Source organism: Plodia interpunctella, chromosome 23 (genome assembly GCF_027563975.2).
Source record: "Plodia interpunctella isolate USDA-ARS_2022_Savannah chromosome 23, ilPloInte3.2, whole genome shotgun sequence".
Taxonomy (NCBI): Eukaryota; Metazoa; Arthropoda; class Insecta; order Lepidoptera; family Pyralidae; genus Plodia; species Plodia interpunctella.
Genome location: NC_071316.1, coordinates 3,347,032 through 3,372,391, shown reverse-complemented (window position 1 = coordinate 3,372,391; position 25,360 = coordinate 3,347,032). Strand labels below are relative to the sequence as shown.

At 36.0% G+C, this 25,360-nt stretch overlaps 1 protein-coding gene across 2 annotated transcripts in view; it reads left to right on the top strand.

The window, feature by feature from the left end:
- LOC128680118 (catenin delta-2) overlaps window positions 1–25,360 on the top strand; it is a 40,254-nt gene that overhangs the window by 3,138 nt on the left and 11,756 nt on the right. For both annotated transcript variants that reach the window (XM_053762932.1, XM_053762933.1), the window contains exons 2-8: window positions 3,247–3,402; window positions 21,168–21,288; window positions 21,694–21,819; window positions 22,096–22,242; window positions 22,656–22,741; window positions 23,243–23,384; window positions 24,944–25,040. In XM_053762932.1, coding sequence (XP_053618907.1) covers window positions 3,362–3,402; window positions 21,168–21,288; window positions 21,694–21,819; window positions 22,096–22,242; window positions 22,656–22,741; window positions 23,243–23,384; window positions 24,944–25,040 — 760 coding nt within the window. In that variant the 5' untranslated portion in view covers window positions 3,247–3,361. The remainder of the gene's footprint in view (window positions 1–3,246; window positions 3,403–21,167; window positions 21,289–21,693; window positions 21,820–22,095; window positions 22,243–22,655; window positions 22,742–23,242; window positions 23,385–24,943; window positions 25,041–25,360) is intronic.

The following is a 25,360-nucleotide window of genomic DNA, read 5'->3' as shown; positions in this document are numbered from 1 at the left end:
AGTGGTTTTCCCCGTCGCCGGCGATGTTATCGCGAAGGATTTCGTGCTATCGGATGGAATCAAAGTCAGTCTAATTGCTTTTTTGTCCGGCTCCGCCCGAGGGTAGTGTGCGAGATGACATTGGTTCAGAGATGAGCTTACGACCGATTGTAATTTTTTTCCCGGCATAAACCCATTTCTGCAATGCCTGCATTCATTTTGGAACTACCTATTTGGGTCATTTTCATTTACAGTTTTTTTTGTGACACGATGTTTTCCTGGCTCCCGTTGAAAAAAAAATCTTATTATTTTTTTAACACATGTGTCAGCAGAATAGATGATTAACAGATGTGTAAGCAGGCAAGCATTTTTTATATATCTATAAGTTATAAAATAATTATAATAAAAAATTTCGTTATAAAATGTCATGAGACATGGTGTGTGCAAAATCCGTTTTTTGAATGTTTGTGCTCTGTTGATGTTTTCTCCCTAAGTATAATGAAATAAAAACACATTTCAAGTGTACATTACTATTTAATTCATGCAAATCCGAGAATTAATTATGATTTTATAACTCACTTTGTCTTGTGATAAAAAAACTGTCAAGAACGTGGAGCCACATAATTTCGCCATACGTCGCCAATAACTTTTGTTCGGAATTTCAAAAACATACGCGAGCAACACTGGTAGAAACGAGTCGGCCATTTACATCGTGGATGAACAAGAGGACAGAAACCTACAAAATACAAGGTAAGATTTTTTGAAGTTTTTGATGTTAAAAATGTAAAGCAAAGCAACTTTTTTTTTTCAATTAATGTTTTTACTGTGAATTTTCATGTATTTGGTGGGAAATGTAGTCAAAATGGCATAAACCTACTTTTGAAGTTATTTTTTTCGGGCACGTTTCAATAATGTCAAAGACGTGGTTATATACATTTGTTAAAAACGTTTTAACAGGTAACCATGTTTCTGACTTTTTTTATTTGTTTTAGTCATAGACTTCTTTTTTTTATTAATTTTGCTTAAGATTTGCTTTACTGCCATTGCCATCTAGCAATTTATTCTTTTAGTCCTAAACTAGGTCGAATTTGCATTATTTTTATAATTACTTTTCACTTGTTTAAGAATTTGATAGTCCCTTTGTTTTTTGTTTTTTAGATGACTAGAAAAAAAAGGTTGAAGAACAGAATAAAAGCAAAAAGAAAGACGAGGAAAAAAAAGAAGACAATAAGACTAAGACGTTGGCTATTATAATATTTGCATGGCAGGAGGCTAAGGACATTTAATTGTTGCAGAAAATGATATTTTAAGCTTGCTGCCAGAATCAACACCCACGCAAAGAGGTGAAATTGTATTTAACTTTAATTTCAAATTTGCAAGAAATTATATTCAATTATGTACAAGAAATATATATATATATATATATATATATATATATATATATATATATATATATATATATATATATATATATATATATATATATATATATATATATATAGTTTATGATTTTTTTAGATCTCATGTTATGTTTGATTGCTTGAGTTGAACACTAGTGCTATGTTTTATATTACTTAATTGTTAATATGATTAAGAAGATAAATAGTGTTTCTTATGTTCCATTAATTAGTATATTTCATGTAAATAAAAAAAAAGTGTTAGTAGGTGTGTAAGAATATAGAATAAATGTTAGGTAATAAATATGAATGCCAACAACTAATTATTATCCTAAGTAACATACCACTTATAGTAGAAACTAACAAGGTTTTGTTTAATGATTGTTCTAAATAATAAATACATGCTTCTTAATTTCATTGTTTTCTTTTATATAGTATTCCAGAAGTTGCAGATCTAACATATTTCGTAGAAACTGAAAGTCATAGTCAAAAATGTGGTGACCTGTCATGTACGTGGGCGTCTATTTCCCTTGAAAGTCAAAAACGTGAGCAAGTTGTCAAGCACGTGGGTGCTTATTTTTTTCAGTGGTTTTATGACAACCATCGTCTATTTAAGCTCTGAAATATAAATTAGTAAATATGTAAGAATATAAACTAATTCATTAGAGGCGTAACAAAAAGATTTATAAGACTTGATCATTTTACACTGCAGATGAAAATGACTCATTTAGTATCTATTGATCGCGAACTCCCTTAGATAAATGTAGGATTTTTTTTCTGGGTGAAAATTCGTTAGTTATGCCTATTTGTATGAATTGTGTAACCATACGACTATTTGTTCGGTTGAGTAAATAAATGATTAATTAATATAATCAAACTCCAGTTTGTTTTATTTTAGGATGTAATTATTTTGATTTGTAATTCTATTCTATGAAGTTTAAAAACGTTTTATATCACAAGTATCTAGATATATATTCTTTCTTACCATCCCTTTCAATGATAGTCCAAGATACCGCAAAGTTGCCTTAGGCAGTTTAAAAATAAAAGTTGAGACAGTAGTGTGATGGCTTTATAAAAAGAGAGGTTGAGAGAAGACACCAAAGGCAAATAAACTAAGCGGAATGGAATTTACACAGCGTAATTTCCTTTGGTAATTTCTAAAAGGTAGGTACACTTACCAGCGAGGTTTTCGGGTCATCTCGGCCGGTTGGTTCCGCCAAATTGTTTTTTTGATATTTTCTTCCAAATTGTTTTATTTGATTTTTGGAGGTCGCCTTTTAACGACCTGTTTAATGTACCTAGTAGATATCTCAAAAACTCAGTTCTGTTATTGAGGAGGTCGATTCCAAACGTGTGAAATTTGTGAAGGAATTTTAAACTTCTAATTATCAAATAGAATTTCTATCTATGTTCCGTGCTTTCGTTCCTGCCGGAATTTTGTGTGTGAAATACCCTTATTAAATTCCAGGTTATACTTTATTCTATCCGTATACCAAATTTAATATAAATCCGACCTTTCGATTTTGCGTGATTACAAACGTACTAATGATCTAAGACTAATGCACATCCAAAACTTCGCATTTACAATATTTGTAGGTTCAGGAAGAAGATTATTTGCTTTAGTCCTAATTACTAATTATAACGAATGTCGTCATGTCGTTATGGACCGTTGACACCAAATTGCATACATGTTATGTAACCAATTACATAAAAATGCTTTATTTACTCAGTAAGTGATTGCACTAATAACTGTACAACCTATGAATGAGCTTAATAAAATTGTATAGGAGCTTCTATATAACTAAGTTAGAGGGTATAATATCATTTCTCTCCGACACGTTAATTAAAAAATTGTTTCAATTTGTTTCAGGTGGCCCACATCGACCTCCAGTATCAGGAGCGGCGCATAATGACTTTTTAATCCACTAACTTGTAATTGAGCAACTAGCCGTGAAGTTAGACATGTTCAGCACACAACTGCAGCAATGGACGGCGTGAAGAAAATACACTCAGGAACACTGTATCGGTGAGTGTTTATTGATCCTATTTTGTTGTGTCTATTATTATAGAACTTATGTTACCTTAACCTTAAGCGAATTGAATAAAGTCTGATACCGGTGTATTAGTTCGAGTACGTAACTAATGTAAGTGATATAATATATATTTTTTACAAAATACATTGAAAAGTTGACTTTGATATTTATTTATTTGATAGTCATCATCTCGATAAAAGATTTAGAGGTCTTAGGCTTTATGTACCTAGCGTACCCAGAACCCAGAGTGCGACAGCCACTATTATTAGTTCATTTGTGATAATAATTGTCTGTATATGGAAGGCAAATGCTGTAATAATGTTATATCGCCCTGTAATGTCTGGCTAGTTCAAGAATAGAAAATGCTAAAACATTAAGATTGGAAAACCGATTCTAATGTTCTAATTTCTCCTCCAATCATCTTAGTGTTACGACATCCGTGTGGAAGTGCAAGTAATCGTATTATCACGGTGTTCAAATTGTTACGCTTCCGTTTACGACCGTCAAGTGAACAGATAAACCCATTTTCATAACGTTTACCGCCAGGTAAAAGTGTGCTTAAGAATTTTCTAGTTACTTTCAAGATTTACTGCTTTAGATTAGATCTAGTTAGGTCTTTATTTTGTATTCGTTCAGCGGTTAAGACTGTGAACCGAAGGGTCCCAGGTTCGAATCCTACTCTTTCTGTATGAGTTTGTACACCAATTTAACTCAGCTATAGTAGTTATCATCTAAGGCCACCACTTGTTTCCGATGAGGGAAAACATTGTGAGGAAACCTGCAACCTGCAACTACATGTCACTAGATTGGGGTCGGCAGACTTAAAAGCCATGTTAAATTTCTTTAGACGAATTGAATAAAATCTGACACCAGTGTTAGCAATAACACTCAAAAAAAAAGTAAATTCGTTTCGTAATACTACGTATGCTATTATTAAAACAATTTAGAGAGATTTCATCTTAGGTGTATATTTCGCTTACTGTACATAAAAACCCACGTACAAAGAGATCACTCTCAAGTGACGTTCTAAAATTAAAACTTGTAGCCACTGTAATCGCTCGCATTATTAGAAAAACCATTCTTGCAGTCGGACAAAAAGGGAACTAGAGAACGACGGCGGCCATCTTTTTTAAAATCTTTTATTTTAGCCTCGTGTTCCCCACATCTTGTTTACACGTATAAGGCTTTATTCATCATCCCAGTTATATTTTTCCAAGACAATCTTGGACTGCAGATTTCCACTTGCCTAATTCGCATTCATAACTTGTCTTGAGTATTCTTCCCCGGGTGTTTCGTATGTTAGGGTTGCCATGTGAAAATCACGCAGTTTTCAACATTTTCTCTGTTCTATGTGATAGTCGATGAAATAAACCTCATTAACTAGTGTAATTTTTAATTAATTCCTACTATAGTGTTTCACTGTTGGGTTAATGGCTTCATGCTGCACTTGCTAGAGATATATACATAAAAAAATCTTGATACTCACTGCTCCGTCGCTCTGCACTCCGTCAAAGGATCAACGCAGTATTTTGTTCCTCACCTGCAGTGAGGCGAGTATAATAAATTAAAATTAAAAAAATTCCGCTGTTAGCTACCTAAATATTCTACTTGAAACTCCACTTTCGGACTAAGGATCAATCCGTCCGTCCAAACAAAAATACACATTATGCTTTAACGTTGTAGATTTATAGTTATAATACAGTATCAAAAGGGGATATTTTTTAAATTTAACGACAATTAAAAATTATATTTACCTACCGGCTGCATTGGCGATCTTGCGAGAACTACTAATGAGATTTTAATGTGGCTTTCCCGACCAGGCACGTATTTTATTAATTTGGCTAAATTAATGTTAGTGTTCAACCCAGAGCATTAATCATATATATTGTTAGCATAATAATAGTGTGGTGTGATTCCGCCCTATCCAACCCAAATCCTCCCGTGGATGTCGTATGAGGCGACTAAAAGACAACGTAGCATAATAACAGTTGATAGAAAACAATAGCATCGTGTTTTGACATTTCCCGCTAGCTGATGATAAACTAAATTATACTTACTGTAACTACTTAATACGAAAGTGCAGACAGTGCTAAAGTATTTTAAATTTTGTTATAGTGATATGCAAAACTAGCACATATAAAGTTGTTAATTCAAAAGCGTAATAATGTTGCGGTAACTTTAGAAACTTGGTCTTATTATGGCATAGTGTAGTCGAAGAGACAATAGACCAAACTCTAACTAGAATACGCGCCAGCTTCGGCGTTTGAATCGGGTAATGAACATCGTGACAAGGATTGCACTGACTATAACTACAGCTATTGTTTAAATATGTTCACTATCTCTTGGACTACGAAACCTTCTAATTTGTTTTTTTTGGGAAGAAAGAAGTTGCACCAGTCAACTTTGTCGTTCACTTTAACTTGTGCGCCTCTGACGTTTAGACAAAATGGCGTACCTTGCGTTTTTCTGCGCAGGTTAAAGTTAATTACTTCCCTTAAGTCTAGAAGTTATGTATTTAAAAAAAATGTCTTGACCCTTGCTTCTGCATTATTACTGTCCTAAATAGGACGTTGTATGAGATATTACTGCTGGCTATTGTGTGTTTAAAATAGTACAGTTTTGAGCTATACTCCTCGAGTCCATTGTCATAAGTACTGCGTTTTGTATGAAATGTTCTACAATAGCTATATTGTAACCTGTAAATACAAAATGGACATTGTTGTGTCAAGGATTTTCCGATTTAATGGAGTTTTTCAATAAATATATTCAGTTTCGTGGGAAATCTTCCATGGCTTGATTTATTCACAAAACTTTCAAGCTTTTAAATGGCTTTCCGAGAAAGTAGTGTTCTGTTTTCAGGGTTCATTGGCGTGTGGCTCTGCCCTAGAATAGGATCACTCTATACTCTACTTGTAGAATTGTCAATGAGAGCCGATGATGAAAACAACAAAGTGGTACACACAGCACTCATAGTTGCATATCTCTTTATCAGCATAGAGCTGCATAACACATATCTGGTGGAAAAAAAATTGTTTATATTACATAACAAAAATGCTTTAATCATAAATGAAAAGCATTTTAATATTTGTGTCTTATCCTCGCATTCCATTCTGGTTTATCATCCGACAGTCATGATTTATTATTTGCAGATGGACATTGTCTTTGTAGCTAATCAGGTCATGAGCGTTGTGTTGGAAGTACTGGGTATAATCTATCCATTATATCCGTAGTTGTTTGTTATTTTATATAGTGGTTTCATATACAATCTACGTTTTACCCGTTTCTGTTTCGATCAGGTACATAATGTCTACTTTCCCATTAGGAGACCACTTTGTACATTTGACAGTTTATGAAACCTTATTGATGTATCACATATGAGACATTTAATTTTATATGGCGTGTGGTTCCGCCCTAGAATTGTACTACCCCATATCTGGATGTAGTATGAGATGACTAAGGGTCACAGCCATGGCAGCTGATAGGCGAAAGTAGCACTCAAACTTATAACAACAATAAAATTGTTAAGATGAATATAACTTTGTAATGTTGCTCAAACTAAAGTTGTTACAACGTGCAATCTTCGTAGTTAAACTATTGTTTCCGGCACAGATGTATAGCTTAGTGTTAGACAGAGAAAAATAACAGACAAAGGTCGGACCCTCAATCCTCTGTACTGTGGTGATACGGGGCGTGAGTTGTTCCCACCGACTACATTGTGAATGTACTAGACAAGCCATTGTGTCCACTTCCTACTAATATTACATGCTAACGTTTGGATGAGTCTGAATGACGATGTTTGTTAGTGAATGAAGTAGAAAACTATAGACTGCAGCTGGTTAAGTATACTATGCACACTAGTGTATGTGATTAGACATTAAAAAGTTAAGTATATTCACCAATGTAGTCTTTTAGTTCTACCGAGATTGACCTGTGTCAGACCTGTACAAAATCACGCATAGCAGTTTTGTACAAAAAACCACGAAGAATGCTTTATGCTTCAGCTAGGCTGAGCACTGGCGTCACAAAAATCGCTAGAAACGCTAAAAAGATGTAAAAAAATGCTCAAACATGGGACATGTAAAAGTAAAATAATCTATTTAACTTTTGTTTTTGGACATGTTCATTAAATTCTTATTAATGTCTAAACAAAAACTCATGGTGTGCAGCATTAAGTAATTCTGAGATCGTATTCTGTCCAGCATCACGTGTATAATCGTTGGGTGTTCTCAATTCGCGATCTGAACGGATGGTCTCCGTGAATGGAGGCTATCTCTGCGGTGAGCGGTCAGTATTGTTTGCGCTATGTGTACTCACAGACACATAGACAACGGACTATTACTATTGTGGTCGGCTTCATTGTCGTATACGTATAAATGTATATCTAAATTTAGGCTTAGCTAGTGACGTTGCTTAAGACATTTAGTTTTTGTTATCTGACTGACGCTGCTACCGGTTTTATTATTAAAATGTCTGTTCAATTTTCTTGACATTTGGTCGAAATTGAGCCATAAAATTATCTCATAATTTCTAGGTCAGGTATATATTATTTCTTACTATGATTTGCATGACGCGCTTCCGTCGTAAAATACAAAGGTAGCTGCGGCATTTCCTCTTAACTTTAAAAATATATTTGAACGTCGAACGCTGCTTTTATAGGGAAATTCTGCGAACAGCTTCCGAAGTAAAAATAGCTGGCAATCACGGTCCCGATGGCCTGACGCATGAGTTGATTCTTTAGCGAATTTCACACAATTCTGCCTGCGTAATACTGTGAATGGCGTAAAGAAATTATTTATTTATTACTAGCGGTTTATCCTGGCTTCGCTCGGGTAGGTAATAACATAATATCGAGATATAATCTACTGTTTCCAGTAGTGTCCCAACTCTGCCAGGTATGCGTGTTGATGAGATAGCTTATATTATTTTATGATCCGTACTTCCATTGTGCTTCGTCAAATCGACCATTCTTCTTGGAACATAAAGTTAAATTAATTAATAGTTCCTTACATAATATCATAAATGTGAATTGTGTTTTTTTGTCCTTTCACGACAAAACGGACCATTGGATTGAGTTGATTTTTGGTGTGGAGATATTTGTAGAGCTGGAGAGTGACAAATACTACTTTTTGGGAGGAGCCGCCGGTAACAGTTAGATAAAATTAAAAAGCAATGCTCTTTCCTTTCGCTCAGTGAGTGTCTACCTCGCTTAAACTTTGGTGAAAATTCTGCCAAACCTAATAACCCAGTTTCCATTAAAATGGAACGTGGTGATTGAAACCAGAGCAATTCCGGGATACATCACTCACTATATGCCGCGGTGTACGTATGTACAGTTGGCCGACACATCAAGCTACCCAAAATTGCAAATTTGCCTCTATTACCAAGACATAGGGGTCCTTGCAGGGTAACTAGATATGCAGATGACTATGCACGCGTTTGGTCGGAACCCGCTTTACACCTGCGCGACAAACCTGAGAAATATGTAGGTCAGCTGCATCGCCAAGGTTGCCTATTGTTGACAAACCTGTTTCAGTTTTAGTTACATATGTTGTATTTAATCTAAAATACTCTTCTCATCGAGTACAGTTTATTAATTTCATCAGTTTGAATGACAAATGGTGTTAGATTCGATCAAGAACGTAAATATTCGAAGAATCAATTTGATTAAAATATTTTCTTTTCTTCGTAACAGAATAATCGCTGCATTCAATTCTACCGACAATATAATATTATAAGAAGCAATAGCCATTGGAAAATTTTGTCATATGTCTACGAGAATTCAAAGGACACTCGCGCTATGAGGGTTCCGTAATTATATATTCGGTATGCACTTCAATATTTACCGTTCTTTTGATTTATCGTTTATCTGTATTGTAAGCCCGTACTTATTGCCAATTTTCATCAGAGGGTGTAAACGCCACACCGAGATAACTTACCATACCATAGTATAACTTACCAATGCTCAGCTGCACCATGACATTTGCTGATGCTAATTGAATCCACGGAATGCAATCGATAACCCTTTCCTGACAAAATGCAACTAAAGTGCTTTTCTATTCAGCACTGGTGCCTCTGTCCCGTGGCCCTTTAGTAATTGACGTAGCAAGTCGCTGATTATTTTTGTGACCTATGACGAATTGATAAAGTATGTTACTTGCTGATAAGGCGATTACAAAATCGCAAAAATATTGCAAAACTAACGGCCCGTCCCAACTTTGCTCGGGCAAATCCGTAAAAACCCGAGGAACCTTAACCTTCCTCAGGAATCACACTATCTATTTAAAAAAACCCGCATCAACATCCGTTGCGTTGCTCCTGTTGCTTCCCACCCGTTGAGCGTCTGAGACCAGGGTTAGCTTTCCTACTTTTTCGTCTCCACATCGAACGGTCGCCGGCATTCTTAGTTATCAGTCTTTTGGCACGCACATCTTTGTCTACGTTACGTTTGTATATGTATATATTTCTTACTAATCAGTTATATATGTATCGACGGAAAAGTAAAAAGTACTCGTCTTGAAAAAGGTATACCACTAGACTGAAACTACAGTCGACTTTTCCGTCGATAAAGGAGTGATCCGTATTTTTCATTAATAAAGTCTTTTCCTCTCGTTAAGTTTAATCAATAGTTTAGTTACTATCAAATACAAAAAATCCACATTCCACATACGAATAAGATAGTCATTAAATGCTTTGTAAGTAGCAATGCAACCCATTTAATTATATAGTCTTGTTTGAGGATATTACGGGTCTTAATTGTTGTAATCAAATAAACATTTGTTCTAAGTGTTTTTTCCTAAGATATTGTATGTTATTACCAAAGTAAGTACCTAATGTGTGAAGTATTGATATAAATTGTGTTATTATAAAAGTTATCGATAAAAGGTATACGTTCTATTTCAACTTGAAACATGGACGCAATTTTCATGTTGATTTGGTGATAAGGATTGAAAGCGTAACGAAGAAAGAAACAAATAGTCGTATTTTCTTACGTCTACAGCTTCAGTTAACTTTTTGTGACAAGAACAGACAGACAGATAGATTTTACAGATAGATGGCTTTACGCCGGGCGATTTGGGACGAAAACCGGCTTTAATTGTACACCAATCTAATTGTGTAACATCGTGAGGAAACCTCACTTGCCATACACGCCGTAGGTAATCGTAAAAGTCATGTCAGATGCCTTTTGGCGACTTGAATAAAATCCTACGCCAGTGTTATAGCGATGCTTTCCCAGACGGTTTTATCTTTTCTCATTTAGAGGTCAGTGTCAGTTCTGTATTTTTATTTGGTGCAATAACGAGTAGGTATTGTCAGTAAATAATAAAGGATCATTTGCATAAACAACAGAATCCAATAAATCTATCTCGAGTTGCAGTTGCGGTAGTGAGAAATGGTTCCACCGCGTTTCTCGTCTGGTAAAATATAGAAAGTTATTCAACTTTGTCAAATTCATTATCGGGTTTTGCGCCGAGCGAGAGTCCCAATGGGATTTATGAAGATATTCGGATTTGGCCAGTATCCGATGTCTCTGTTTGTTTTGTAGGTACACCTTGATTTAAATTGCTTTTTGAATTGTTATTAATGGAATTGATCGAATATTATCAATGTCCCTCCGGCTGCGCATACTAATTCCATACATGTTCTGTCATCTGTAGTCTATTCTTTCCATGTCAAATATTTCGATAATGTTGCCAGTCCATGTCGTACCATCCTGTACTTGGTTGGCTTTCATTGTAATATTAATGAAATTGTAAAATCATTACAATTACTATACAATTTAGTTTTTGTCCTACAATTCATTAATTTCGTTAATTTATTGAGGCTTTTGCATTCCGAAATAATTCTCTTCACATTTTTATATCATTGTTAATGTGATTATCTTCTTGAAACAGATTTTTAAACGATTTCGCTGTTAAAAGGAAGCTCGGGAAGGTCAGAGGTCGAGTGGTACTCGTAATAATAATTATACGCTCAAACAGATCACCAAGGAGACCTCTGGCGGCTGTTAAAAAAAAAAGTCTTACCTTATATCTAAAGAATGCGTATATCACTATAAAAAAAAATGAAGAGATTTGTAAAAATTGCTATTGGTTCAGACCTAAGAATTGAATTATTTTCCGAACAAAAACAATTTCTATCACAAATATGGATAATGTAATTCCTCGTAGTGCAACCATTATCTCACGAAAATCCACCAATCACAAATGAAGCACTACTACTACCTACCTACTTTAGTTATGTTGATAAATAGAGTTAGGTTGAGAGATAAGAGTTTGACTAAAGAAGTTATGGAAGGCGTTTAATGCATTTTGATCAGATGAGCCTTAAGCAATTGAGAGAAAATCAAATGCCATCGAGCCGCGATGTCATAGAATTCCGAAGTAAATTGAATGTTCAGTTTTGAAATGTGAGAGGAAGAGTTATAATAGAGAGAGAGAGAGTCATGCCAGGAGTTGAATAAACACATCTTATTTATGTGGATGATTTATAATTTGTGGAAATTATCCATTTATATATTTCTCTGTCATATTATTTAATTTAACCCGTTTGTTTTCTTTTAATTAAAAAAAACAGTTAAATAATAAAATATTCGTCTACTGCATTTTCAAAAGTTGTAGCTTTCATAACTTTGAGACTTACCTAGTTACATAGCGGACATTACTTTTGAGTGACAAAGACAACGATTTACTATTAGAAAAAAAAAGAACGATATTATCACATTCTTTACTCATCGATGTGATTTTCCTCATAGATAAAAATCCCTTGTTTCCTAACCAAGGTCGATACATTACGTAACACGGTATCACCACGTTTCATTACGATACCAATGATTCATTCATTAGAGTAAAACTGAAATGTACAGTCGCGGGCAGAGATACCTGGCCCGTCTATGAGTAAGTTAGTTAGGTGGTGGGTTACTTTTATCTACCCCCAACTGTACTGGACCTTGGCCGTGCATTGTTGATACCTTACGTAATTATTAGAGTTCATTCAAGTTCATACTAGTACATACATAGTTATCATGATTTTATTTTGATTTGTTACTGTTTATTTATAAATTGGATAAAAGCATGCTTGATTGCCAACTATGCTAAAAATTCGATGATATAAATGTTTTGAGTCTTATCGGTAAGAAAGAAGAAACAAATATTTGCAAAAAATGAGTTTAAGTAGGTGTTGAAAGAAATTAAACCTAAATGTTTTATCGTCTATGAGTATGTAAATACCCTCTATGGGTACTAGAGTATCTTACGCTTTATTTAGATTTATACGTAGGTTTTTAAACATATAATTTGAAACCCTGTGAAATCAGTACTATTAAAAGCTATAACCGGGTTATGCACGGCCAACATTATATTTTCGGTCTTCCCTGAAGTGTAGCACCCTCGCCATGTTTATATTTAAATCTAATTAAATTAAACAGAACCTCGTAATCACTATGTTTGCACGAGCAGTTTACAATGCCATATTATGACACAAATAAGTACAGAAATATACCTCATTTGCCTGATTATTTGTTGTATTTGTCATCAAGAAACCAACTATAGTGTCAACCTCTCTTGTCAGAACGCATTCTCGGTAATTTCCTCAACCACAAAGTACCGGAGCCTAGGGTCTGCTCATCATATGGAGTTTATTACTTTTAAATCTAGCTTGTATTGCTAGAACTAAAAATAATTTTCTTTGTCTATTGCGCACTCTGGCTATTTTTTGGTAGGGCATTGGGGCACAACAACAGGCTAAATATGCCGTTTTTATTGTACAATCGAATTCGACCGCATGTCAAGTTTCCCCTGACGGGTTTTTATGCCGATGCTATTTGGGAAGGTTGGTGTGCTTGACTGTACACAGGTGTGAAAGAGCTTCACATCTGAGCGCTCTATATTTAGTTTGTTATTATGGCAAGGGAAGTACATACGTGCCCTATCAGAGACTTGCTACAATGTACCACACACACTCGGAGACAAGGATTAAACCATGTGTGTGACATCAGTGTTATGTGTCCACCATAGACAGATAGAAATTGAAAGACAATATATATATCTAATATTTTTAGCGTCGTTCTTTTGTAATGCTAAAGATAGATATTGCTATATGATTTTTCTAGACGTCTCGGTCGTCGACATGTTATTCTTAGAAAAGACTTCGTTATTTCATTAAAAGTTATTATAATAAAAGTTACAGATAGAATATCAATTTCCTTCACATAGAACTTTAGTAAAACTGTAATCTATACTATTATTATAAAGAGGTAAGCGTTTGTGGTTTTGTATGTTTGAGGCGGGTAATCTCCAAAACTACCGAACCGATTTCAAAAAATATTTCACAATTAGAAAGGTACATTATCCATGATTGCTATAGGCTATATTTTATCTCAAAATTCCCACGGGAACGAAGCCCCGGGCAACATCTAGTAGTATACATATATTCTTAGCTGCAACATTAAATGTCTTATCTCGACAGTGAATGTCGCTGATTGCATATTGATATGAACTATGTTGTACTGTCAACAGAACATGAAACCACACAAAAGTTCAAATTCGCCCCTATACCTGGGCATAAACTGCATGCAGGGTGACTTGACATGCGGTCGACTGTACATTAACCAGCTCAACTAAATCTAGACCGAACTTGCATCGCCTCGAGCTAGCCCCTTGTGCCTAGCTGACTTGAGCTCTACATACTATGACTACAATTACGATTATTCATAATCATTGCATTATTTCATTGACTGCTACATAATATTCGCACATGAAAAAATATAACAACGTCAAAATGATCAACTAACAAAGTAAAGAATGACGCTGGACCCAGCTTCGTGGAAGAGTGAGGCCTTTAGAGGCCCAAAACTGGGACATAAATGAATAACATAATAACAAATAACTTTATTGTAGTAGTGGAATATACTAGTTGTTAATTGGGCATTCATTTGCACAATAACGTTTGAGATGTGCTGTTGCACATCGCTAGCTGTCTCTTGTGAGCGCTTTCCCGATTTTCTCCTCAGCCGGTAAGCTTCGTAGCCCAAAGTACTTTTCTCCTTCAGGAACAACATATCAACTAACCTAAAGTAGCTATTACAGCCGCATAATGATCAGTGGAGACTTAACATGTTGCCTGTATTCTTTTGTTAACTGTACAACGAAACTCACAATATGTTCCAAAATGTGAACTTTATTTACTCTTTATCATTTGTATTTGAGAAAATACATTACGCTTTTCATTTGAAAGTAAGCGCTAGACAATGATCAATTAAACGGTACTTTGTTATTCAAAAGTATGTGAGACATATGTATTTAAAACTAGCGGCCCGTCCAAGCTTCGTTCCGGTAAAAACATAATAAATTATACATCTAAACCCACGGAATCTAAAGCTTCCTCAGGAATTAATAATTGGTGAAAATCCATGCTACTTCATGGATTTTTAACCAATTATTAAACCAATTATTAATTTTTGAGTTTATGGCGAACAGACAGACAGACGCGGCAGAACACTTTGTTTTATAATATGGAAGGATAAGGATTTTATGAAGTCATTAAGACATGCTGCTAAGGATGATGTCGCTATCTTCTTTATTCGTTTTTATAGATTTTTCCGTTTAGAATCCTGGCCTTTTGGGATATACCAGGGACATAGGCTACCTTATAAGCCGTATGAACTATTGTTGGTTGACTGGAAGAAATCCCTTTATGTGATAAGTCTGCCATTGTATATTTACCTTCTTGTTGTGTATGTTTACTGTAGCGATTGGGATCGCTTATTAATTAAAATATATTATTATCAGATAACATTTAACATTTTTCTTACATACAGGTAATCTTATTCAGCTCCGGGGGCTGACTGCGTCAAAACATACATCAAATAAAATCTTGTTGGTTTTTCTATTCTTTGTTCGAAATGCAATAAAGAGTAATGATACTCCTTCATTACAGTACTTTTAACATGTGTTCTTTAACAAAGAAACAATTATACAGATCCTAAAAGGCAATTCGTCACAAGCGATCATGATGAATTTTCTAGCGGCCAGCCACATTGTCCCCGAATTTGTAGCTACGCCGCTGGTATAGACTGACTTATTAAATATAACTTCTGTCAGTAAATAAATAAGTACGCAACAGTGCACTTCTCTCATTGATTTTGCAGCCACTAACTGTTATTGCTAAACGCTAAAGTGCATTCATTATTTACCCACACGAGCGGCATTGCCGCGACCGCGTCTAACTTCACAAACAAGCCATTAAAACTCGCTGTTATCACTCAGAATGCACTAACTTTGAAATGGACGTCTGTCGGCAATCTACTTCAATTACACCGTCATTCTGTGTTATGTGGTTATTAACTGATAATCTAGCGTATCTTTTAAGCAGAAACAAGGGTCCCACGCTAAAGGACATCGAGGTGGCTCGGTTCTAGCAAGAAAATTAGTATCCAGAGGGCGAAGTACGGGTTTGCATTTTTATTTCTCACCAGTGAGACAAGTGAGACGCAGTGACCAAAATTTGTGTCGTTGCGTCACAATGGCGCAATGTGACAAGTGAAATGCTAACCCGCACTTCGCCCACAGTAGAGCGTTTGTAGATTTGTCATCCACACGCAAAGAAGAAGAAGCTTGATAGAGAGCTGAGGCTGCTCATTATATCCTGCATATGTTTTATCATCAGGTATACATAGTTCGAATTTTGATGCCACTTGAGTTTTGTATAGTATAGTAGTCTTCATTGACCACCACCTTACACACCTGCTCCTGATGCAGGAAAACATTGTAAGGAAATTGCACTCTAATAATTAATCATTTAGTGTGTGAAATGGAGAAGGCAATGACAAAGCACTCAATCAATATTGCCAATTATAATCGTGTGAGTTTGTGAGTTTCATGACAACGAACCTCAGTCACATGGAATACGACAGTAAGGGGAAGGCAAATGGGAGGGTACGATACATCACCACGTTGACACCGACCGCAAAGCTTCATAGCAAAATAAAAAGAAGTTTAGTTGCCAATAATCACTAGAATACTGTCAAGACAGTATCCATCGAGTTAGCAACAGCTAAGCGTTCATTAGGCACCGTACAGTCGAATTAGAATGCTTGGATGCGTGGCGAACTCTAATTGCCATTTGTATGCGTATGTAATTTGGCCCGTATATATGTTTAATACACAGTTCCTTCGGAATCGGAATCGGTGTAGCTCAATAACTTGGACAGAAACATAAATGGAGATTTATCAGTTTTTACAAGGAGCGACGAAGCCGTGACAAAATGGTAAAGAAGTTTGTTAGGATGGATTTTTATAAAACATGCCTCTGCAACATATCTGGCGACCTAGTGGTCATGTACCATATACCGGGTACCTATAGTTCAGGAATTATCGCTCTATTAATTTGCTCGAGGAAATATTTCCACGTAATTAGAATATGGAAAATTATAATTGAAACAAGTCTTGTTTTGATGGAGATATCAATCGCTATTTTGACTTTCCAAAAATATGATGTAATATGTCTGATATGATCCTAAACTACCGCGCTATGTCTCAGGAATCTCGCTTGAAAGGACGTTGTGAAATTATTCTGTTATGGACGTACTGGTTCTTGGAGTTAATTGACCACTTCTAGTCACACGACCTTCTTATGACCAAACTTTTCCGTTTTTCTGCCCTCCCTATCCCGTTTGAATCTATTTTCTCTGCTGGATATATTACTACACCTATTTAACAAGAAAGCAAATTAACGTTTTAGAAAATATATTTGCAATTTTTTGTATTTTAATGGTTTTTCAATAGTAGTTCTTATTTATACGCAAAAATAACTACTATTGAAAAATCACCGCGATGACTGAACCTTAGCAGAATCTATACCCAACAATTACGTATGCATCGACCGTGCTCAGCGTAATCTTCCTGGTCTATCTGATTTCCATAAACCAATATCATATCATACCAATACGGTAATACGAAACGCACTAAGGCTCGTCATGAAGATTTATTTTAAATTTTAGTTATAATACTAAGGAATTAGCCTAAAGAAATCACATTTTCTGCACGCTTGTTTGTAATTTAAGGAGGAAATTCTAAATCAAAGATGACGACTTAGAAACGTAATTAGGTACTTACATATTAATGTGGAAACGTGTTTATTTCTTTCACATTAAAACGGAGCGTTGATTTTTGGTGTGGATATACAACTATCTCCACACCAACACCAGCAAGAGAATGACTTGCTCAACAGCAGGAGAGCGATAAAGAAAGACCACTTTTTGCTGAGAACGAAACTACGGACAAAAGTATAAAATCAATTAAAAATATTCATATTGCAATGACATTTTCATACATGATGAATTGCGGGCATGTAAGTAAAGTCGCCGAATTGATCACTCCTACATCGTTTGATAAAATTAGCAGCTGCAAGATTGCCGTCCATTAGCTTGATTATACCCGTGGCTATATTTAGCTCCCTTTATTCTCGGTTAATTATTGTTGTTCAACGTTTAAAATGTTTTTATTTTGGCGGGATTTGATTTAAAATTAGAATCGAACACCGATCAATATGACGGTCGGACGGTTGTCAATGAGGGAAAATAAAATATTTGGCGGGAATCCGGCCCCTGTGAATAACAAGTTCTCGTCTGTCTGACTGCTGGGTAATTGACTGGGTAAAAAATAAAATGAACGTATTTAAATCAAATCAAACACGATAAATAAATGTTATTTTAATTAATCAGTTTTATTATTTACGCGATTTACTATTTTTTTAAGTATTAGGAATGCTTATTGAGTTTCCATGTCATATAAGCCTCATATATATTTTTTTTATTAGGAAAAAGTATCTGTTTTGGCTAGCTGACAAGGCTAGACGCTTCACACAAAACGCACGAGAGTCCTATTCCGTTGCCGTCATGTAATCAATTATGTGCAGCAATATTTTATTTGGTATAAATGGTGATAACGAAATTTTAGAGAAATATGCAATATTGAATAATAACAATCGGTTGCTCAATTTCCACCAATTTCCCACCCTGTAACGCGTTCATATTGTATTAGTTCTGCAATCAGATTTTCCTTAGCACTTCTTGTCGATAACATTACGTATGAATGGTATCGTGTTCACTGGAAATGCTGCAATAGTTTATCGATTGGTAAGATTTTAAATAGAACCAGATACTACCTACTGGGTTCAAAGTACTATGAGAGTAACACGCAATCTTTATGTCGAAGTGTCATTATTGTTCAAATCAGATGAACAAAAATGGATTTCCACCTATATATGAGGTACTACGGCTTTTCATATTAAGTCTAGGAATATTCTTACCATATCAAGAAGTACAAGGCTTAGGCTTACACTGCTTGCTGACTGATCATATTTTATCAGGACGTGGTAGCCCTTGTTGTTTACATGTTGCTAATCATGCATAAATTATGAATCATCCAATGAGTTGCCGCTGTCTCAACCCTAACTGTCAATATACGATGCGGTAGCTCACTCGACGAAACGGTGACGTAACCTGACAGTAATAGTACCATTACAGTTCTAATTACAGTTATTATCATTAATTCCGTCGATTTCATTAATTTCAACAAGTTTTAACGCGAAACGCGACGCTTTTCGCATTTATAGCGCCATTTTTGGGTGCTCCTTTATTTTCCTCTAATTAGAAAAATTAAATGGAAAGTTTGTTTTTGCAGCAGTACACCGTTTCGTTTCATCCTGCTCAATTTTCGCGATGAATAAAGAGAATCATTTTAAAACAATGTTGCTTGTAAAATGCGAAGCGAAAAAGTTGGATTACCTAATTAAGATTAAATATTTTTTGAGATATCCAATTTCTATGAGGGGAATAATTTTAAAGTTGAAAGAACTAGGTTTTTTTTATTACGTAGATTGATTTATATATAGTTTAGCTATGTCGATGTACGAGTTAAAGCATAAGTCTTATTGTTTTATTTAGATTATTAGTCTTGCGGTTTTATTTAGATAATATTCGAGCACAAGTGATTAATAATGGCACATTATTGGTATGGAGTTTCACTTCTTAGAAATTAAATAATAACAGTTGATCGCAAAAATCAGTTTTGAATTTGGATTACGATAACAACCTTGAACTTATTAAATAATTCACCAACTTTCCACACTTTTAGCCCAACATTTGATCAAACCAAAAAAGATATTGGAATTTGTAACACTATACTGTAAAAGAGTAATGAGTGTAATAATACTATTCTGTAGCAGATAAAGAAAAAAAATATCAAAATACATTTTCGGTGTCGTTCAGGAATTCAGTGGAGGGCTGACTTCCGCAAAAGGTAACAAGGGCTTGAAATACTAAAAATAAATGTGACTTAGGTACGGGGGCTGCGTCCCTGTGAGAACTCAATGAAATCATATCTTGTTCCTTGGATATATTTCACGATATTTGACTGTTGCATGGGTCCTATTCCGAAATTAAGACACGTGTGATATTATACTAGTTTCTGCTTGGAGTGTCAGTAGTAGTGAATTCAGAGAAAATCCAATATAAGTAAATACCAATACCACAAACGAATAGGGTATCTATATTTTCTTCGTCTTTTATCTCACATGTCGCAAAGTTGCTTCAATTACTCTGCCGCTTTGTCCCTGTTGCTTGTCTGCATTTTCTGTTAAGCGGTCTCGATGCGATCGCGCGTATAAAATAAACTTTTAAATATTGGACATGCGGCTGGGATTTTGCGATCAGCCGCCATACGTCAGGTTTTTTGATAATCTGTTGTTGACTGTCAGCTGTCGTCGCTTCTTATCCTTGGTCGCTTTGTTTGATATTCATTGTAGGATATGGAGTGTTACTAACCACATCACATGCATCAATGTTTTTATTTGTAAGTAAGTAAAAACACTTTATTGCACCAAAAACAATATACAAATTGAGAAGACAACTAGACAGGTGTACAATAGACTGCCTTATAATTTGTATCTACCATGATCATTTCTGTGATGTGCTTGATCATATCAGGTCCCATTGCTGGCTAAAAGTCTCCGTTTTAAACCACTTCTATTCCTCACCGGTTGATGTCGTCCCTTATCGAAGGCCCCTACAGTTCGTCGGACCATCTTACTTTCGTCTTTCGTTACGAATGCTTGATATATAAAAAAAAAAAACTAGCGGAACGTCCCTGCTTCGCTCGGGTAAAAAGTCATAATAATTATACCCCTAAACCTTCCTCAGGAATCATACTATCTGTTGGTGAAAACCACAAGAAAATCCTTGCAGTAGTTTACGCGAACAGGCAGACAGACGCGGACTTTGTATTATAATATGTAAGGATATAATTCATATATTTTTGTGTCTAAATAAGTAAACGTTGTTTACTCTGCGAAGCGCATGAATAATAAACTCGGGGGGTGGTGAGAGACCACTCGACACTTAAATAAACGAATCAATTATTGGACGAATACGCCACCGTGTTTTAGTACTTCGGATTTTTATTGGGTGTGATGGACGTTCCGCTGAGTTTTATGACGATTCGATTTTCATTTATGTATCGAGAACGGTGAACGAATGAGTGCGTGTCGATAATCAAATTATAGGACTTATGGGAAATTATGTGAATTATGCATAGGATTTACAACACTTCAAATGAAGACTTTGCAGATGCAAAGTCTGTTTAATCTTCTTTTTATTAAGGCTTACTTATTATAGTTAAGAATTATAAATTACTAGTTCTAAATAAATAAAATACTTAATTAACATTGTCTTCAAATGTTGAAAGTTTTATGTTTGTTGTAGGAACGGTCCGGTGGAGGGCGCGTACGGTCCGCAACACAGTCCGGTGTCGCGGTCCGACGCCTCCACCGAGGACGCGGAGTTGTCCGCCGCGCTCGCTCACCAGCATCATCTAGCTATGCAGGTCTGTACACATTCCTCATAGATATTTCATCAAAAAACACCCTAGCTCTAAATGGACTACAACAAGAAACGAGTGAATTAGACTATGGTTCGTGTTAGATTATTTTATCAACTATAATGTCATATAGATTTCCAAATTGGAAATTGTTTAGAAATTATCTGGAAATTTTCTGCATCTAGAATAGTCTTTTCGGCACTTTCGAGACTGTAAACTTAAGTTGATTTGTAATTTTTTATTAGGGTTTAATTGCGTTAATGTTACTTTACTTATTCTGTCGCTACTACGAAGTGACGTCTAGCTGCATCGTCAGGCGGAACCTTAGCACACTTTAGGTTAGGATCCTAATACATAATTTTAACGAAAGATCAGAACATTTTGTTCAGAGTTCTTTTCTTGACGTTTCAGGCCGGCGAGTATCCAGTGGTGGGCGGCGGCATGGAGCCCGATTACGAGCGGTACGTGTCGTCGCCAGCAGCGCATTACAACCACATGGGCCACCTCACCATGGCGCCCTCGCAGAAATACCCCCACGTGAGTCTAAACATCCCTACTTAAATAATTTTCTTACCTATAAATATACAAATTTTCGTAAGGCTTTTGATACATTTAATCACCTTTTGCTTATGATGAAAAACTGATACCGATCTGAATATATGGAAACCAGGAGTCTGGATTTAATCCTACATATTCAGTCGCAGCCAGAAGAACATAAGTAATCATTTAATAACTCTTGATCTCACTTAGTCCCACAAAAAGGGACAAAAAGGCCTCTTCAATAATAATAACATCGAGTCCCTTGTTTGTCAGGTGATGGACTCAGTGTCAGTGTCGGGCGGGGGCAGCTACGCGGGCGCGGGGGGCGCGGGCCACTACGGCACGTACGGGCACTACGGTGCCGCCTACCCACCGCAGCCCTATTTGGTGGACGCGCCGCAGCAGCCCTACATAGGACAGGTCGTAATTTTTTTTTTAATATTATAATAGGCAAATACTACATACATATTGGTTTTTTGATGGTAAGCAAACACCGCAGCCCAAGGAAACCAGCAACCACCGATGCATTGCCGGCTTTTTGAGAAAGTGATAGACTCTTCTCTTGAAGTCCCCAATTTAGAAACTATTAGGGAACACTGCTGAGGGATGTTTATAATGTACAAGTTACGTGGAAAATTATGTATTGTTAGTAAAATATAAGAACTTAATTTATTAAATTAAAAACAAATAGAACAGAGCTTTCCTGACTAGACTTTCCTCGACTCCTGTTGATCCTACAGTCTGGTTTCACATTCAGAATAGTGTTGAAGAAAGAACAAGGCGATAACTCACCGAGCTATATTTTGTCATAACAATTTAAATATTTATTCCAGGAGTATGGAGAAGGTGGCGGCAGTGCGTCACCCAGAAGCGCTTCGCCGGGCGCTTTACCACAACATAACCTGCATTTACAACAGAGGTAAATTCACATTTTGCTTTACATGGCTGAGGAAGTAAGAAGAACAAGAAACAGTAATTGTAAAAAAATATTGAAAACGCTATTACAACAGCAAATCCATGGTGTCCAGAAGCCAATTGTTTTGATTATCGCTCCGGATGGTTCCTGATCCAAATAATGTCCATTACCCATTACTGTTCTGTGCGAGCGCAATTACTTCTGCACCGGCCACTATTTGTGGTGCCATTTTTTCAATTTTATGTGTTCAAATTTTGTACTCTCCTTTTCCGTCTCGAATAAAATGATTTTTCTTTAGAAAAGAATAGGAAGCTTGTATGAAAGACACTATACTTTTAGCACTATACTTTCGCAATTGGAGCTTATAAACAAACAGGTGTGATAATATTTACCCATGGGAAAAGGGAAATAATAGATGATGATGAGATTTATCAGGATCGTAGCAAGTGGAAATCCCTAGTCTCTGCCTACACTGTGGAGCTTGAAATAAATTGAAATCACCAGGTACGACTCAGCCTCGCTGGAGCAGCTGGGCCGCCACTACTGCGTGACGTCGCCGCGCGCGGAGTACGCGGGCTCCGCCTACGGCTACCAGCACTACCCCACCGCCTACGACGACCAGCCCAGCCAGACCAACCAGTTCAAGGTATTTTTTGTGTGTGTATGTTAATTTATTTGCAAGTGGTTTCACATTGTGACGACATCTACCACGCCATATGCACTACGCCGCTGACGCAAGAAGTCGACTACTACAGCCATGTAGAAGATTCACGACACTACGGACCAGACGCTAACAAGCCTAGACCGCGCATACTGTGCGTTTATGTTTGGAAGCATATAGGTATACAACCTCTGAGACATGACACCGTCTGTCGCGTGCGGTTCCCCAGGCGCAACACCTAGTCTGGCGGGAAGATATTCCCTTTGTAGCGGTCGAGCATAATCACCTAGCTCACGCTACAACATAAAACAAAACAAAAATTTAAGCTAGATTTAAAATTTAAGCTACATTTTATTACGGTTTAGTGATGTAATAAAATGGATTGAACCTATCTCAAAATCGGTTTTGCGGATCTTTGCAATGCCGCCTTCTTTGCTAGTGGGTGATTGATCGATATGAGGCAGCTTGGTTGGAGCAGGAAGATAATATTGATGCGTGACGTCACCGCCTGAGTATTTACGACACATCGATACAGCAATCGAATAAGTTATATAAGACTTCTGTGGTCTTGTTGTCATCATGCCAGCTGGTTACATTGGAGGTCCCAGGTTCGATTCTCGGTCAGATAAAGATGGATAATTAATCTTCTTCAGATAGGTACGAGATCACATATTATGTATTGTTACAAAATAGCATCATTGAGTTAGTATCCCACAACATTTATCTAGAACTTATTTTGAGGCTAACACAATCTGTGTGATTGAATCATATGTTGTAACCAGAAAGTTCCAAAATAAACCTAGTCCGCTTTTGACAACATGTGCAATGCCAGTCATGCAAGCAACGTACGATTTTAAGAGTATGACCTAGTTACGAGATGCAACTCTAATTACGGTAATTGTTAACTAACAGCCAACAAGTGTTGATCAGTTAAGAGTATGCTATAACATGGAAAAATATATTGTTTTTTGTTAGGGTAGCTATGTTTTTCTGTCTGCCTTGATTTGTTTCTAAAAGCTATATCTCGCCATTGAGCATTGGGCCCACGTGGTGGTCATGGCCTATACTCCTTATCCATCCAAAAGGAAGGCCACTGCCTCCACAGCAGGGTCATTAAAATGGCTGATAATGTTGACATGATATTTCGGAAATCACTTGCATACATACTCCGTTTTTCTTACGAGTCCTAACATGTAAACAATCTACACAGTACTTATTATCGAATTTTGTTGAGAATTAATCAAATATTACTACAAACCTATACATTCATAAGTAAAACATTAATTAATCACGAGAACATATCCTAAAAGTTCTATTTTATTGTATATAGATTGTTTACATTATAAGACTTGTAAGAGAAAACGCAATTACATACATAAATACCTATTTCCCATTAGTAGGGCATGATTTTTGAAACGATCAGAAATAAAAAATGTATCAGTGTAATATAGGGCATATTGTATTTTAACGTTGTATTATAGTCGTTTATTTTATCAGTGTAACATGCCCTTAACAAGATATTGTTATCGTGCCTCCTTCGTTAGGACTCTCAGAACGGCCTGAGCCTGGGCAGCGCGGGCACGCAGTCCATGTACGGGGACGAGGAAGAGCTGCAGAAACAGATGGCCGGCATGGCGCTAGGTATGAATGACTATCATTTAAGTATTTATTTCACTACGTCGTATTTTGATATCGATTAAACTTTTGTAAAGAAATTTTAATAATAATAGTATTAAACAATGAAATCACTTAAAAAGAAAGAAATAGTGCCGTAGAGCTTTTTTAATTTTTTTATATTCTTTTAATCAGTTTATAGCATTTCGTCAGATATAATGCTGTTTAATAACTAGTCAAAATGTTTATTATTGCTCAAAATTCTACTAATATTATAAATGCGCAAGTTTATGACAATGTATGTCTGTTACTCTTTCACGCTAAATCTATTGGACTACTTTTTATCC